Source organism: Salvelinus namaycush, chromosome 11, assembly GCF_016432855.1.
Source record: "Salvelinus namaycush isolate Seneca chromosome 11, SaNama_1.0, whole genome shotgun sequence".
Taxonomy (NCBI): domain Eukaryota; kingdom Metazoa; phylum Chordata; class Actinopteri; order Salmoniformes; family Salmonidae; genus Salvelinus; species Salvelinus namaycush.
Genome location: NC_052317.1, coordinates 30,075,738 through 30,092,532, shown reverse-complemented (window position 1 = coordinate 30,092,532; position 16,795 = coordinate 30,075,738). Strand labels below are relative to the sequence as shown.

Sequence of the window (16,795 nt, the reverse complement as noted above, 5' to 3'; positions counted from 1 at the left end):
ATTTTCGAACCAGGGACTGTAGTGACGCCTTGTGCACTGAGATGCAGTCCCTTAGACCACTGTGTCCATATGTGTGTATTTAACTGTACTAGAATCCTTAAAATGCAGCTAAAATGTTTAATATCGGTTATCAGTATCGGCCAAAAATGTAATATCGGTGCATCCCCACTAAAAACATGGATATAAATGACTCAAATGAGCCAACATCTGGTTGAAACGGAGATCTAAAAAGGGACATGAGGTTAAAAATACAAGCTTATCAAGAACCTGAAGGGTTGCAGGTGTAATTGAGGGGTTATAACAACTGTGCTAATATAGAATACTATTATAACCATAAGCCAAGTGTTTCATTAGCTCGTATAAAAAAACATTTAAAAAAAAACTATGGTCAAGTTTTCAGCTGCAACAGTCTGTCAATTGTTCTTCCAAGGACTATACAGATTTAATGAATTGAAAGTTTTCCTTTTTCCTTGAACGAGGCCTACTAGTAACCTAGTCTGAAAGTAAGGCACTAGGCTTGGGCGGTATACCGTTTCTGATTCTCTTATTTTATTTATTTAATTAACAAAGTTATGCAACATCCAATTCCCCCGTGTGAAAAAGTAATTGCCCCTTTACACTCAACTGGTTGTGCCACCTTCAGCTGTAATCACAAGAACCAAATGCTTCCTGTAGTTGTTGATTAGTCTCTCACATCGATGTGGAGGAATTTTGGCCCACTCTTGCATGCAGAACTGCTTTAACTCAGTGACATTTGTGGGTTTTCAAGCATGAACTGCTCTTTTCAAGTCCTGCCACAACATCACAATTGGGATTAGGTTTGGACTTTGACCAGGCCATTCCAAAACTTTAAATGTGTTGCTTTTTAGACACTTTCATGTAGACTTGATTGTGTGTTTTGGATCATTGTCTTGCTGCATGACCCAGCTGTGCTTCAGCACACAGACAGATGGCCTGACATTCTCCTGTAGAATTCTTTGATACAGAGCAGAATTCATGGTTCCTTCTATTAAGGCAAGTCATCCAGATCCTGAGGCAGCAAAGCATCCCCAAAACATCACACTACTACCATCATGCTCACCGTTGGTATGAGGTTCTTACTGTGGAATGCAGTGTTTGGTTTTCACCAGACATAAATGGGACCCATGTCGTCAAAAAGTTAGCCAAAAAGCACAGGGATGATCATCAAGACTCATGGAAGAATGTTCTATAGACAGATAATTCAAAAGTATACAGTCACTTTTTAGTAGTAGTACTACTTCAGTCAGGGCAGGGTGGTAAAACCCTCACTAACTGCAGAAATGGCTGCCCTGCAGCAGCCATCCCAGAAACCCAAAAAACATCCAACACAACCATTTCACAGAAGTCTTCTATACAGTCCCCCGTAACATTAGGTTGTCAGTAATTACAACCCCCGTTACGACAACCAACAATAGAGCCACTTCTCCTCCCTCTAGTCTCTATTAGTTCTGGCAGAGTGAACCATACATTAGATGGAGAGGATTCCTTGAAGGCTGTTTTTCACAATGGTGTGTGTGCGCCTGGTAACCCAGCAGGTGTAGTAATTACTACTATATAAGGTGGCCTAACTGTTTGTTGGTGTGTTAAAGATAGATTCTCCTATTTGAAAAACAACAAAACCCGGTCCCTGCCACTTAAGCATTGAACAGATCGCACTGTAGCGTTAAAGGGGATGTTTAGAGCTTTCTTAAAGCGGATATTGAAAACTGTATTAAAAGGGGTGAGAGGCGTGTTAAAAGGTGGCGGTGCAGTCTAGTCTGACACAGCAGGGCCTTCTCTCAAACATGCAATCTTTGGACAATAAAATGGACAAGTTACTGGGAATATTAAACTACCAACGGGACATTAAAAACTGTAACATCTTATGCTTCACGGAGTCGTGGCTGAACGACGACAATTTCAACATACAGCTGGCTGGTTATATGATGTACCGGCAGAATAGAACAGCGGCAGGATAGAGGGGCGGCGGTCTACGTATTTTTGTAACAGCTGGTGCACGATATCTAAGGAAGTCTTGAGCTATTGCTCGCCTGAGGTAGAGTAGCTCATGATAAGTTGCAGACCACACTAACTACTGAGATCATTTTGATCTATATTCTTTGTAGCTGTTTACATACCACCACAGACTGAGGCTGGCACTAAGACAGCATTGAATGAGCTGTATTCCGCCATAAGTAAACAAGACAACGCTCATCCAGAGGCGGCACTCCTAGTAGCTGGGGACTTTAATGCAGGGAAACTTAAATCAGTTTTCTATTTTTTTTAATCAGCATGTTAAATGTGCAACCAAAGGGAAAAGAACTCTGGACCACCTATACTTCACACACAGAGATGCATACAAAGCTCTCCCTCGCCCTCCACTTGGCAAATCTGACCATAATTCCATCCTCCTGATTCCTGCTTACAAGCTAAAATTAAAGCAGGAAGCACCAGTGACTAATCAATAAAAAAGTGGTCAGAAGAAGCAGATGCTAAGCTACAGGACTGTTTTGCTAGCACAGACTGGAATATGTTCCGGGATTCCTCCAATGGCATTGAGGAGTACACCACATCGGTCATTGGCTTCATCAGTAAGTGCATCGAGGACGTCGGCCCCACAGTGACAGTACGTACATACCCCAACCAGAAGCCAAGGAATACATGCAACATCCGCACTGAGCTAAAGGCTAGAGCTGCTGCTTTCAAGGAGCGGGACTCTAACCAAGAAGCTTATAAGAAATCCTGCTATGCCCCCCGACGAGCCATCAAACAGGCAAAGCATCAATACAGGACTAAGACTGAGTCGTACTACACCGGCTGAAGCTCGTAGGATGTGGCAGGGCCTGCAAACCATTACAGACTACAAAGGGAAGCACAGCCGAGAGCTGCCCAGCGACACGAGCCTACCGGACGAGCTAAACTACTTCTATGCTCGCTTCGAGGCAAATAACACTGAAACATGTATGAGAGCACCAGCTGTACCAGAAGACTGTGTGATCCCGCTCTCTGCAGCAAATGTGAGTAAGACCTTTAAACAGGTCAACATTCAAGGCCAGACGGATTAACAGGACGTGTACTGCGAGCATGCACTGACCAACGAGCAACTGTCTTCACTGACATTTTCAACCTCTCCCTGTCTGAGTCTGTAATGCCAACATGTTTTAAGCAGACCACCATAGTTCCAGTTCCCAAGAACACTAAGGTAACCTGCCTAAATGACTACCAACCCGTAGCACCCACGTCTGTAAAAATGAAGTGCTTTGAAAGGCTTGCCATGGCTCACATCAACACCACCATCCCGGAAACCCTAGACCCACTCCAATTTGCATACCGCCCCAACAGATCCACAGATGATACAATCTCTATTGCACTCCACACTGCTCTTTCCCACCTGGACAAAAGGAACACCTATGTGAGAATGCTATTCATTGACTACAGCTCAGCGTTCAACACCACAGTGCCCTCAAAGCTCATCAATAAGCTAAGGACCCTGGGACTAAACACCTGCCTCTGCAACTGGTTGGTGGCGGTGCTGTCTAGTCTGCCTCTACAGGGCCATCTCTGTTTGGAGCACCTTTTGTAAAGATGTCTGAGTGTTGGAGTGTGCCCCTGGCTATCCATAAATAACTAAAACAAGAAAATGGTGCCATCTGGTTTGCTTAATATAAGGATTTTTGATACTTAAGTATATTTAAAACCAAACACTTTTACTTAAGTAGTATTTTATTGGGTGACTTTCACTTTTACTTTAGTAATTTTTTAATAAGATATCTTTACCTTTACTCAACTATGACAATTGGGTACTTTTTCCACCATTACGCACACGCACAAACGACCAAGAAAATATGCAAGCTTAACCATCAATACACAATTTAAAGGTTTACATTTATTTACCAAGTAGACTAAATTACACACTAATTGTAGAAGATTCAATAACTGACTGACAAAGCCTGCTGCTTTATATGGAGACAATACCATTTGAATCTTCTTTCAACACCTCTCTCTTCCTCTCTATTCAACTATGTTACTCCCTTGCTCTCTCCATCTCTCACACACACACGAACGTACAAAACCCCGATGCGGTGTGTGTGAGTAATGATGGATGTGATGTATAGTTTAGGTCCCACATTAGCAGGCGCCCCTGCTGGTGTTTGGGAATGCACTCCCCACACCACACACACAGCCAGATGCCAGACTCATCGGTCACCCCAGATCCTCCTCTGTTTCCCCCTTCACCCTCAACACCTTTTACCCCTGGAGGGCCCTACCACACAGAACCCCTCTGACTGAACAGTGTGGCTGCCGTGACAACTATCTGATGTCTTAAGCTCACTGCAAGAGACAACACTGCAGATCATACAGCTGAGGGGTAGCCTACTGTATATGGAGGGATTGTCAGAGTGGTTATTTGATCCCAGATGATGCACAAGACTTGCAACTTGCATTTGTGTACAATCAATAAAACATCATCATGTGACAGGCAGTTTTCATCCATACCTGAACATAAATAGCTTGAAGAGAATCTTGAGTCGTGTTGTACCATTTAGAGGTACAACTGCCACTTTACTCTGTCCTTCTGACAACCACCTAGGGTGCTTTTCAGGAATATGACTCACTACTGCAGTCAGAACCTACTCCCTGTCCCAAGCACTCAGTGGGGACGCAAACGTCACTCTTCTAAAACACTACTAAAATAAGTACTTCCCTTCAAACCAGGGAGACGTCGTTTTCAAGGGGTTTAAGACTTGGTCGAGTCCAGAGGTCCATCTCCCTCTCTCTGCAATATTGTGGAGGAGCTTGTGTGTGAAATAAAAGTAAATGGCTAGATTGAAGAGTGGGACAGAGTGCCGGTGGAAAGCAAGGCAGACTCCAGCACTTTTCACCTTTACTGTACAGTCAATATGGGACTAACAGTTCCCACTGTTGCAAACTGGTGATCAAATCACATACACATATTTAGCAGATGTTATTGCGGGTGTAGTGAAATGGAGGGAATGCAATGTACAGTACCATAGTTTTTCTGGATCAAAATGAGGCTTAAGTGGTGGGCGTGGCGGGGACGTGGCCATAGGCGTGGCAAATAGTGCGGTTGCAGACTGAACATTTGACCTCAGCGACAAAATGTTGATGTTTTAAAGCCAATTTCCCATAATTCCACATATTTTGCCATGTGGCGGAGATAAAGTTGTGCATTCTATGCTGACAATCTCAGAGAGAAAATTTTTCAGTTTTAAAGCAAATTTCCTATACAGTAAATAGACCAACAATATTTAAAAAATAATAATAATAAAAAGCAGAAACATTCGTCCCCCATCTTTTGAGGCCATTAACTGGTGAAATCACTGCATTATGATGACAAATGACTTCAATGCATCTCTGACTGAAGCCATAGAGCTTAGCTTGTACAGTAATAGACTGTCAGGCCGGCACAGCAAGGCAAGCAGATTGCAATCCAGATTATTGTTCAAACTGGCTATCTATCAGTGGCAGGCAGTGCCATAGAGTAGCGATGAAGACTGAGGGGTGTTCCAGTGTTATTCCACTGTGCTGCTGCCGTCAGTGCGTGCCACTGCCAGTGGACCAGGCCGGGCCAGGCTAGCTGAAATAGCAGGTGCTCCAGAGCCCTCTGACCCCAATTCTCTCTGTCCTCATGCCAATGGAATGTGTGTCAGCTAAGGTGAAATGATACTAATGTCCCCTAGCCGGCTCTGACAAGACCACGAGCCAAACCTCCAGTCCAGCCAAAAAGGCAGCTGCTAATGTGTGTGTGTGGCGTACACTCCAGAGATACTGTGGCCTCTATTACCCTAGGATTTTCAAGCTGATCGGTATAGTATAGTCTCTCTAAGCTACTAGCCTTAATGTGTGTCTCATGTATGTATGAGAGACTAGAATAGCCCATCGCTAGAGTGGAGCAGTAGCAACCAGGTGGAGCTAGAAATAGCTGTGGCCAAGGATGAGGAAGAGGACACCGACAGAACTGATGTAGGCTGTAGGCTAGGATGTAGCCTGTACGCTAGGATGCAGGCTAGGATGTAGGCTAGCCGTGGATAGAAAGGACCAAACCCATCAACCTCAAAAGCAATAGGGTTCAGTGTGGTCATAAACCATTTAACAGCAGTACCATTCAATTAGTTAACTTGTACTCAATGAGAATAAAACCAGTTTGAAACACATCTACAACTTTGCAAGCCACAAGTCTAACTGTATGGAGGCCAGTTTCCTGTGAAGCCAAAGGCAGATTTCAACATTGTGTGAACAATAAAGTATTTCCATCTTTTTCGTCACAAGCCCTGGCTTGGCAGTTAAAGTCAGGGTCGTACCTGGGGTTCCCTCGCAGGGCGGCGTGGTGCAGGGCGTTGAATCCGTTGTTGTTGGTGATGGTGACGTCAGCTCCCGCCTCCAGCAGCACAGAGAGCATGTCGTCCCTCTTCTTACTGATGGCGTCATGCAGGGGCGTGTCTCCCTCGGAGTCCTGTAGGGGGGCGACATACATACCGTTACCACAATATCTAGCAGGAACCATCATTATCAAATCAAAATCTTGTCACTAACAATATAGGCCTATACTGGTTATGTGAAGGAGATGTTTACATTTCACAAACACTTGAGCGCAGAGAGAGCCACCCAAATATTTTGGTTAGAGCGGCTGCTTATATTGTATTTGTCCTGTTTCACAAATATACAAGTGTGTATTATTTGCATGTGTGAAATGGAAGTGTGTGTGCACATATGTTCATAGTGGTTACCTGGAGGCTGGGGTGGCAGCCAAAGTCCAGCAGGGTCTTGACCACCTGCAGATGGCCTTTGTTGACAGCAATGTGCAGGGGGGTCTGTCTACGCTTGTTCCTGGCGTTCAGGTCGGCACCGCCCCTCTGCAGCACCTCGATCACAGAGCCCTCGTCTCCGAAGGACGCGTGGTGCACCGCCCGGTCTCCATCCTTGTCCTGGGAGGGATATTATACACAGACTGACCCAATGTCTCTACTGTTTACACCTCAGCGAGCATCCAACTATGACTGATACAGTCAGCTTTTTAAGAGTATGAATTGAGACCAGTATAGGAAGACTGAAAAAAAGAAAGGGAGTAGTTTCACTAGAGCACAGCTTTTCAATGTCAAACCTGTAAAGAAACACTCCTGGTTTTCATCCTCTCCTAATAAGGGACTAATTCAGACCTGGGACAACAGGTGAGTGTAATTAACTACCAGGTAGAAGAATAATAGAAGTGTTTCGGCCCTCCAGGACTGGAACTGAACAGCCCTGATATAGTGTCTAGGGATATCAGTTCTAGCACTGTTGGTCTTGGTATTGGGGAGGGTTTAAATATATAACTATTGAGAAGGGGCTATAGTATAGATGTTAGTATTGAGGAAGAACTGTTGGCTGTACAAACCTCAGCCTCCAGGTCCACGTTGTGTTTCAGCAGCAGCTTGAGGACGTCCACGTGACCGTTCTGACTGGCCGCCTGCATGGCTGTGTGTCCAGCACACTGCCCGTTCACCTAAAAAACACACAATGTAGCACTGTTAAGTGTGTTCTTGTATTTTGAATTCATCCAGTGCACTGCCTCGTCACCCGCATACACAAGACGGGGTTGTGTGTGTGTTTCAATGCCAACTGAGGTACTGGAATACTTGGGGCATAAATATTAATGTGTGGTCCTTTGGGAGTCACAGAACATATCTTGCCATGGCGGGAGGATCACTTTGCCCAGCTCACTGTGCTTTAAAAAGGTCCAATGCAGCCATTTTTATTAAAATATCAAATCAATTCTGGGTAACAATTACATACCTTAATGTGATTGTAATTTAAACAATGGTCAAAAATAAATAAAAAAAGCTTCTTGGCAAAGAGATTTCTCAAGCAAGAATTATGCCAGAACTGTCTGGGAGCAGTCGGAGTGGGTGGCCTAACAGGAGGAGCCTAATGGGACGGACATGTGAACTGAAATGTAGCTATTATTGGCAGAGAAGTTTGAAACGCTCTGTTATTGGTCTATTAACTTATACTGCCAGGCAGGCCAAAACTCCACTCATGCAAAACGAGCTGAAATGTCAGGTGTTTTTTTTCAAACAGCTCATACACTTAATGGGAATTATCATCATCATCGTCACAATTTCACAGTAACACAGGAAAATCAAGTTTGACTGCACTGGGCCTTTAAGTAATAATTACACTGCAAGACATCGAGGCACTTGGCCAACCCTCACCGCACTGAGACACGCGTGCTCACACACACGGTCGCAGAGACAATGCTGCAGAACTCTTACAATGAGGGGAGGGAGGCTAAGATGCTCTACTCTCTATTCTAAGCAGCTCTCTAAGGAAAGAGGAGAGCGCAGACAGCAGACAGCTCCCCTTAGGGGCAGGTTGTTGGCCTGGTTGATGGACGGACAAGCATCATCACTAGGGACAGGAGTTATTCCTGACTAACAACCTGACAAGGAAAAACTCTGTGCCCCACCTATAACTAGGCCACAGAATTTTCCTAGTCACGTGGAAAATTGGCCCTAGACCATAAAATGGGGTATATTCACTCGGCTTGGGCGGTATACCGTATACCAGAATATTTGGAAATAGCCACAGAATGTTTTTTCAATACCGTCAAAACTATTTATTTCACATTTTTCCAAACATTGTAATATTTGTAGCAAGGGTTGCAAAGTGCCGGAAAAGTTCCTGAATTTTTCCCATGGGAAGTTAAGCCCGGGAATTTGTGCACTTTTGCTTAAATTCATAAAACAAGTTAGCTTATAACAGTGAACCTTTTTTGTGGGATACACATAAGGCAATTCTAGGTATTGTGGCAAATTTTGGTTAAAGTATCCCCAATTCAATGGAATTCCAACCCTCTGCATGCACAGTGCATTCTTCCATCACATATACAGCTAATTCTCAAGATCTTGCACACTAATGAGATGCTATAGAGCCCACACTACTACGCTGCCTGAAACAAGGACTACATGCTTTCTGGTAAGTTTTGATTACAATACTGGTTGGGGTGAATATATTTTATATGACACATGATTTTTTGTTAACTACCGTAATTTCCGGACTATAAGCCGCTACTTTTTTCCCACGCTATGAACCTCGCGGTTTATACAATGACGCGGCTAATTTATGTTTTTTTTTTCCCCCCACAAGATTCATGCCGCCAAAAAACTGAGCACCGTCACATAATGTGACGTAAATCGAGCGCGCTCAAACTTGCCATCATTCTGATTACGGTAGTCATTTTGTCACCCTCATCATGGCAAAGACACGGAGAAATGCATATGATGCAGCTTTCAAGTTGAAGGCGATCGATCTGGCTGTTGGAAAAGGAAATAGAGCTGCTGCACGGGAGCTTGGCCTTAATGAGTCGATGATAAGACGTTGGAACTGTGCAGATCCGACTGAAAGCCAAAACAATCGCCACCGCAATGAAGTTTGACTTTCTTGGTAGGCTACTGTTTACTGCTATTTATTTTTTATTTTTGTTACAAGCCGTGTTTCGTTAAAGCCTATTTATTTTTGTTACAAGCCGTGTTTCGTTTAAAGGCTGTGTAAAGTTCATTTGTTTCAATGTACCGGTAGGCACTTGCGGCTTATAGACATGTGCGGTTTATTTATGTACAAAATACATATTTGTAAAAAATTCAGTGGGTACGGCTTATATTCAGGTGCGCTTAATAGTCCAGCAATTACGGTAGTAAATAGTAGCCTACAGCAAAGTGTGTTTAAGTAATTTCTCACGTAACAGTTTCTGCTAGTTAGTTTTTGCTACCATGTGGGTTTTATCTTGCTTGAGTCTGCTAACTGAGGTGTTAATTCACCTGTTTCCATACATGTTTCATTTTAAAACATTTATCTTTATCTTTTTGTTTAATCTAACTGCTTAACTATTTATCTGTACATGGAATTGTATTTGGGTTTTTTTAACTCATTTTTTCATAATCTTTACAGGAAAATGCCACGGGCACTATCTGATGTGTGGAGACATTTCACTGCAGCTAATGTAGAATGAAAAGCTGTGTACACATTTGCAAATAATGTGCAAAATCAAATGTGAAGGCAACAAAGATGCAGAATCATCTGGAGAAGTGCATAAAGTTCCCTCAGTGCTCACAACCTCTGACAAAAGTCACTACTATTCGAGGTGAAAATGATGAATCAGACACCTTATCGATAGCAGCAGCTCATGGTCCTCCTGGAATCAGATTTTTTTTTTACTCAATGGAGTAACGTATGTCAGAGAAATGCTGATGAATGTCTTGCTCGAGCTGTGTGTGCAACTGGTTCACCTCTGAAGCTCACAGGCAATGTGTATTGGAAGAGATTTCTGAATGTTCTTTGCCCAGCATACACCCCTCCAACCAGACATGCTTTATCTACTAATTTGCTGGATGCAGAGTTCAACAGAGTTGAAGTGAAGGTCAAGCAAATCATAGAGAAAGCAGAGTGTATTGCAATCATCTCTGATGGGTGGTTGAATGCTCATGGGCAAGGAATAATTAACTACATCATCTCCACCCCTCAACCAGTATTCTACAAAAGCACAGACACAAGGGACAACAGACACACCAGTCTCTACATTACAGATGAGCTGAAGGCAGTCATCAATGACCTTGGACCACAGAAGGTATTTCCACTGGTGACAGACAATGCTGCGAACATGACCGCTGCTTGGTTCAAAGTGGAGGAATCCTACCCTTACATCACACACATTCGCTGTGCTGCTCATGCATTGAATCTGCTCCTCAAGGACATCATGGCACTGAAAACAATGGATACACTCTGCAAGAGAGCCAAGGAAATGGTTAGGTATGTGAAGGGTCATCAAGTTATAGCAGCAAACTACCTCACTAAGCAAAATGAGAAGAATAAGAGCACCACATTGAAGCTGCCCACAACACCCGTTGGGATGGTGTTGTCATCATGTTTGACAGTCTCCTGGAGGGGAAGGAGTCTCTCCAAGAAATGGCCATATCAGTCTGCCGATATGGACAGCCCCATCAAGAGGATCCTCCTGGATGATGCATTTTGGGAGAGAGTGGTAAGCAGCCTGAAACCTATAGCAGTAGCAATTGCACGGATTGAGGGAGACAATGCCATCCTGTCTGATGTTCAGACTCAGCTTGCAGATGTAAGAGAAGAAATCTGTACTGCCCTGCCCACTTCACTGTTCCTCCATGCAGTTCTGCAGTTCTGGAAGACTTCTGCCTGAAGCCCACACATGCCGCAGCGTACATGTTGGACCCCAAGTATGCTGGCAAGAGCAGAGATCTGGTGCAGAGACCAACAAGGCCTATGGTGTCATCACTACCGTGTCTCGCCACCTTGGCCTGGATGGGGCAAGGTTCTTGGCAGTCTGGCGGAGTACACTTCCAAGCAAGGGCTTTGGGATGGAGATGCAATATGGCAGTCGTGCCAACATATCTCATCAGCCACCTGGTGGAAGGGACTTTGTGGACCCGAGGCTGTTTCCCCTGTTGCCTCCATCATTCTCCAAATCCCACCAACATCAGCTGCCTCAGAGCGTAACTGGTCCTTGTTTAAGAACACACACACCAAAGCACGCAACAGGCTGACCAATACAAGGGCTGAAAAATTGGTGGCCATCCGGGCAAATTTGAGGCTTTTTGAGCCTGACAACGAGTCAACCTCAACAATGTTATGGTGTCAGAGGAAGGCCATAAAAATTGTTAAAGACTCCAGCCACCCTAGTCATAGACTGTTCTCTCTGCTACCGCACGGCAAGTGGTACCCGGAGCGCCAAGTCTAGGTCCAAGATGCTTCTAAACAGCTTCTACACCCAAGCCATAAGACTCCTGAACACCTAATCAAATGGCTACCCAGACTATTTGCATTGCCCCCCTCCCCACCCCCACCTCTTTTACACCGCTGCTACTCTCTGTTATCTATGCATAGTCACTTTAATAACTCTACCTACATGTACATATTACCTCAAATAACCGGTGCTCCCGTACATTGACTCTGTACCGGTTCCCCCCTGTATATAGTCTCGCTGTTGTTTTGTTATTTTACTGCTGCTCTTTAATAACTTGTTACTTTTATTTCTTATTCTTACCCATATTTTTTTTTAAACTGCAATGTTGGTTAGGGGCTCGTAAGTAAGCATTTCACTCTAAGGTCTACACCTGTTGTATTCGGCACATGTGACTAATACAATTTGAAGGTTGGAAAGTGACAGTGAAGATGAGGCCTCAGAGTCTGATGTTCAAGAGGTGGACATTGAGGAGGTCCAGGGAGAAGACATGGAAGCCTGAGAGGAAGACAACCAAAGCTTTAGTTTCTAGACTATCATTTTACAGATGTATGTTGTAAACGTTTTTGGGAAATGTGATGGATCATCGGGGATCATTAAATATTCCCTTTCTTTTGTTGTTCAGTGAAATCAATGAGTCAACTCATTTAATTAAAGTTCAATTCATAACTAAATGTTTATTTTATTTCTATTGGAAGGATTTAATAATTTACAATTAGGTCTACTTATGATAAGGTAAAAGGTTAATGTTCCTGTCTCCATATGATATGGTAACTATATCCAATGCAAAAAAACATCTACATTTAAAATGGTATTAATAATTTGCATATATTTCCGTTAATTCCCATATATTCCCCTTAATTCCCACAGAAATTTACCACCTCTGAATATTCCCCAAAACGTGCAACCTTATTTGTAGCTATTATTTAAGTAAATACCTGCAGTCAACTTGTGCAACTTCATTTCACCTGTCAAATTATTTTACATTAGGAAGCTTAAGTAGTTCCCCTGAACAGTTGAGCCAGCCACGTGCTTGTTTGTAAATAGCACAATGGGAGTGAAAAATAAAATAGTTATTTTTTGCAAAAACGACGCATGACCATCATATTTCTAATGTTTAGGACTATGCGTTTTATTTTATTTTCCTGAGTGAAAAACTCTGCGTTAACAAGACCCCCAAGTTTAACTTGCTATCTACAGCGCATTCAGAAAGTATTCAGACCCCTCGACTTTTTCCACATTGTTACGTTACAGCCTTATTCTAAAATTAATTAAATCATTTCCCCCCTCATCAATCTACACACAATACCCCATAATGACAAAGCAAAAACTGCTTTCTATAATTTTTTGCAAAAATACTGAAGTATCACATTTACATAGTTATTCAGACCTTTTTTCTCAGTACTTTGTTGAAGCACCTTTGGCAGCGATTACAGCCTTGTGTCTTCTTGGGTATGACGCTATAAACTTGGCACACCTGTATTTGGAGAGTTTCTCCCATTCTTCTCTACAGATCCTCTCAAGCTCTGTCAGGTTGGATGGGGAGCTTTGCTGCACAGCTATTTTCTGGTATCACCAGGGATGTTCGATTGGGCCACTCAAGGTTCCCACAGTTGACAGTGCATGTCAGAGCAAAAACCAAGCCATGAGATTGAAGGAATTGTCTGTAGAGCTCCAAGACAGGATTATGTCGAGGCACAGATCTGGGGAAGTTTACGAGAAAACTTCTGCAGCATTGAAGATCTCCAAGAACACAGTGGCCTACATCATTATTAAATGGAAGTTTGGAACCACCAAAATCTTCCTAGATCTGGCCGCCTGGCCAAACTGAGCAATCGGGGGAGAAGGGCCTTGTTCAAGAAGGTGACCAAGAACCCAAATGGTCACTCTGACAGAGCTCCGGAGTCCCTCTTTGAAATGGGAGAACTTTCCAGAAGGACTAAGCATGGTGGTAGCAGCATCATGCTGCGGGGATGTTTAAAATATATATATATATATTTGACGCAAGCCATGCAAAACAACCTGATGTTTCGAGCTTAAATTGATGGATATTGATTGGGATTTTGTGTTTATTATTACTTATACTGAACACAAATATAACTGGAACATGTAAAGTGTTGGTCCCACATTTAATGAGCTGAAATAAAAGATCCCAAAAATGTTCAACACGCACAAAAAGCTTACTTCTCTAAAATGTTGTGCACAAATTTGTGCACATATCAAGAAGCTGATTAAACAGCATGATCATTACACAGGTGCACATTGTGCTGGGGAAAATAAAAGGCTACTAAAATGTGCAATTTTGTCACAACAAAATGCCACAGATGTCTCAATTTTGAGGGAGAGCGCAATTGGCATGCTGACTGACTGCAAGACTGTCCACCAGAGCAATCGCCAGAGAATGTATTGTTAATTTCTCTGCTGCCTACAAAGTTGTTTTAGAGAATTTGGCCTTACGTACGAGACCATCCACCCAGACAGCTGATGAAACTCAGGAGTATTTCTGTCTGTAATAAAGCCCTTTTGTGGGGGAAAAAACTAATTCTGATTTGGGAGCCAGGTCCAGCCAGTGGTTGGGCCTATGGCCTCCCAGGCCCACCCATGGCTGCGCCCCTGCCCAATCATGCAAAATCCATAGATTAGGGCTTAATGAATGTACAGTACCAGTCAAAATTTGGACACCTACTCACAAGGGTTGTTCTTTATTTCCTACTATTTTCTACATTGTAGAATAATAGTGAAGACATCAAAAGTACAAAATAACACGTAGTAACCCAAAAAATAGTTAAACAAATATAAAACAAATATTTTAGATTCTTCAAAGTAGCCACCCTTTGCCTTGATGACAGCTTTGCACACTCTTGGCATTCTCTCAACCAGCTCCACCTGGAGTTCCCACATATGTTGAGCACTTGTTGGCTGCTTTTCACTCTGCGGTACATCTCACCCCAAACCATCTCAATTGGGTTGAGGTCGGGTGATTGTGGAGGCCCAGTCATCTGACACAGCACTCCATCACTCTCCTTGGTCAAATAGCCCTTACACAGCCTGGAGATGTTTTGGGCTATTGTCCTGTTGAAAAACAATTGATAGTCCCACTAAGTGCAAACCAGATGGGATGGCGTATCGCTGCAGAATGCCGTGGTAGCCATGCTGGTTAAGTGTGCCTTGAATACTAAATAAATCACTGACAGTGTCACCAGCAAAGCACCCCCATCCTCCTCCATGCTTCACGGTGGGAACAACACATGCGGAGATCATCCGTTCACCTACTCTGCGTCTCACAAAGACACGGTGGTTGGAACCAATAATCTCAAATTTGGACTCAACAGACAAAAGGACAGATTTCCACCAGTCTAATGACCATTGTTCATGTTTCTTGGCCCAAGCAAGTCTCTTCTTATTATTGGTGTCCTTCAGTTGTGGTCTCGGAGTAGCAATTTCACCATGAAGGCCTGATTCATGCAGTCTCCTCTGAACAGTTGATGTTGAGATGTGTCTCTTACTTGAACTCTGTGAAGCATGTATTTGGGCTGCAATCTGAGATGCAGTCAACTATAATGAACGTATCCTCTGCAGCAGAGGTAACTCCAAGTCTTCCTTTCCTGTGGCGGTCCTCATGAGAGCCAGTTTCATCATAGCACTTGGTTTTTGCGACTGCACTTGAAGAAACTTTCAAAGTTCTTGAAATTATCCAGATTTACTGACCTTCATGTCTTAAAGTCATGAGGGACTGTCGTTTATCTTTGCTTATTTGAGCTGTTCTTGCCATATTATGGACTTGGTCTTTTACCAAATAGGGCTATCTTCTGTATACCACCCCTACCATGTCACAATACAACTAATTTGCTCAAACACATTAAAGACATTCCACTATTTAACAAGGCACACCTGTTATTTAGAATGAATTCCAGGTGACTACCTCATGAAGCTGGTTGAAAGAATGCCAAGAGTGTGCAAAGCTGTCATCGATAGAATAATGTGTTATTATGTGCCTATGTGTTATTTCATAGTGTTGATGTCTTCACTATTATTCTACAATGTAGAAAATATAATAAATTAAGAAACCTTTGAATGAGAAGATGTCTCCAATAAAATCGTTGAAATTGTTGCATTTATATTTTTGTTCAGTATAGAAGGCCGCACCACTGCGTCAATGGACTCTTAAGGATGAACTGTGCCCTGGAGTAATGTCTTCATATCATCATTTTGCCATCTCAATTACCAATAAATATATCTTCGGGGGGGGGGAATGCGCCATGGGACTAAATTATGATAGACACCTACCAAGCTTGAAGCTGTGTTGAATGAAAAGAACACTTACGTCCACGTCAGGTCTCTTGAGGATGTCCTCCACCTTGGCCAGGTCTCCATTGGCTGCTGCTTTGACCAGTTCCTCATTGACATCACCCGACTCCTGGGTCTCAAACAGCTTCTTCAGCAGCTGAGACAAACGCTCTACACACACACACAACAATGTTACATGGGGGTCATCTTCTAGGTCCAAGGAGTGAAGATTGTGTGTGGTGTGTAAGAGGGGTCAGTGTATGTGCATGCCCACTAATAAACAGGCTAGTAGTAGATATGGGAAAAAATATTGGTTTATGTATCGGTGTGTACACACTGTGTAAATGTGTGTGTTCTGACTACCTCCGGAGGCGTTGGTGACAGCAGAGCCAGTGGGGGCCACCTTGGTGACGGCAGCAGGGTTATAGGTCCATGACGTTCCACATACCTCCACCTTCAGGTCGCTGTCAGAGTAGATCTGCTGCACGCGGCCCACCTTGCCCAGGGTCTGAGGAAAACAATACATTCATTACATTGCTATAGCATTTTTTATTACAATCTCAAAAGAACATAAACATACCATATTGTTAAGAGATTCATTGTTAGTTTCTCTCTAAAGAGCTCTGATGAAGGGAAAAAAAATCAGTTAAGTACCAAATATTATTGAAGGGAATTCTGAACCTCCTTTCAGAATTCTAGTGCCTCTTACACAGGGAAGTTAAATTATCTGCGATATAA

At 43.1% G+C, this 16,795-nt stretch overlaps 1 protein-coding gene across 4 annotated transcripts in view; it reads right to left on the bottom strand.

Moving 5' to 3' along the window:
* LOC120055991 (E3 ubiquitin-protein ligase mib1-like) overlaps positions 1-16,795 on the bottom strand; it is an 84,178-nt gene that overhangs the window by 44,096 nt on the left and 23,287 nt on the right. For all 4 annotated transcript variants that reach the window (XM_039004097.1, XM_039004098.1, XM_039004099.1 and 1 more), the window contains exons 8-12: positions 16,421-16,565; positions 16,095-16,228; positions 7,397-7,504; positions 6,750-6,947; positions 6,324-6,475 (exon numbers count right to left, since the gene is read on the bottom strand). In XM_039004097.1, the coding sequence (XP_038860025.1) occupies positions 6,324-6,475; positions 6,750-6,947; positions 7,397-7,504; positions 16,095-16,228; positions 16,421-16,565 (737 nt within the window). The remainder of the gene's footprint in view (positions 1-6,323; positions 6,476-6,749; positions 6,948-7,396; positions 7,505-16,094; positions 16,229-16,420; positions 16,566-16,795) is intronic.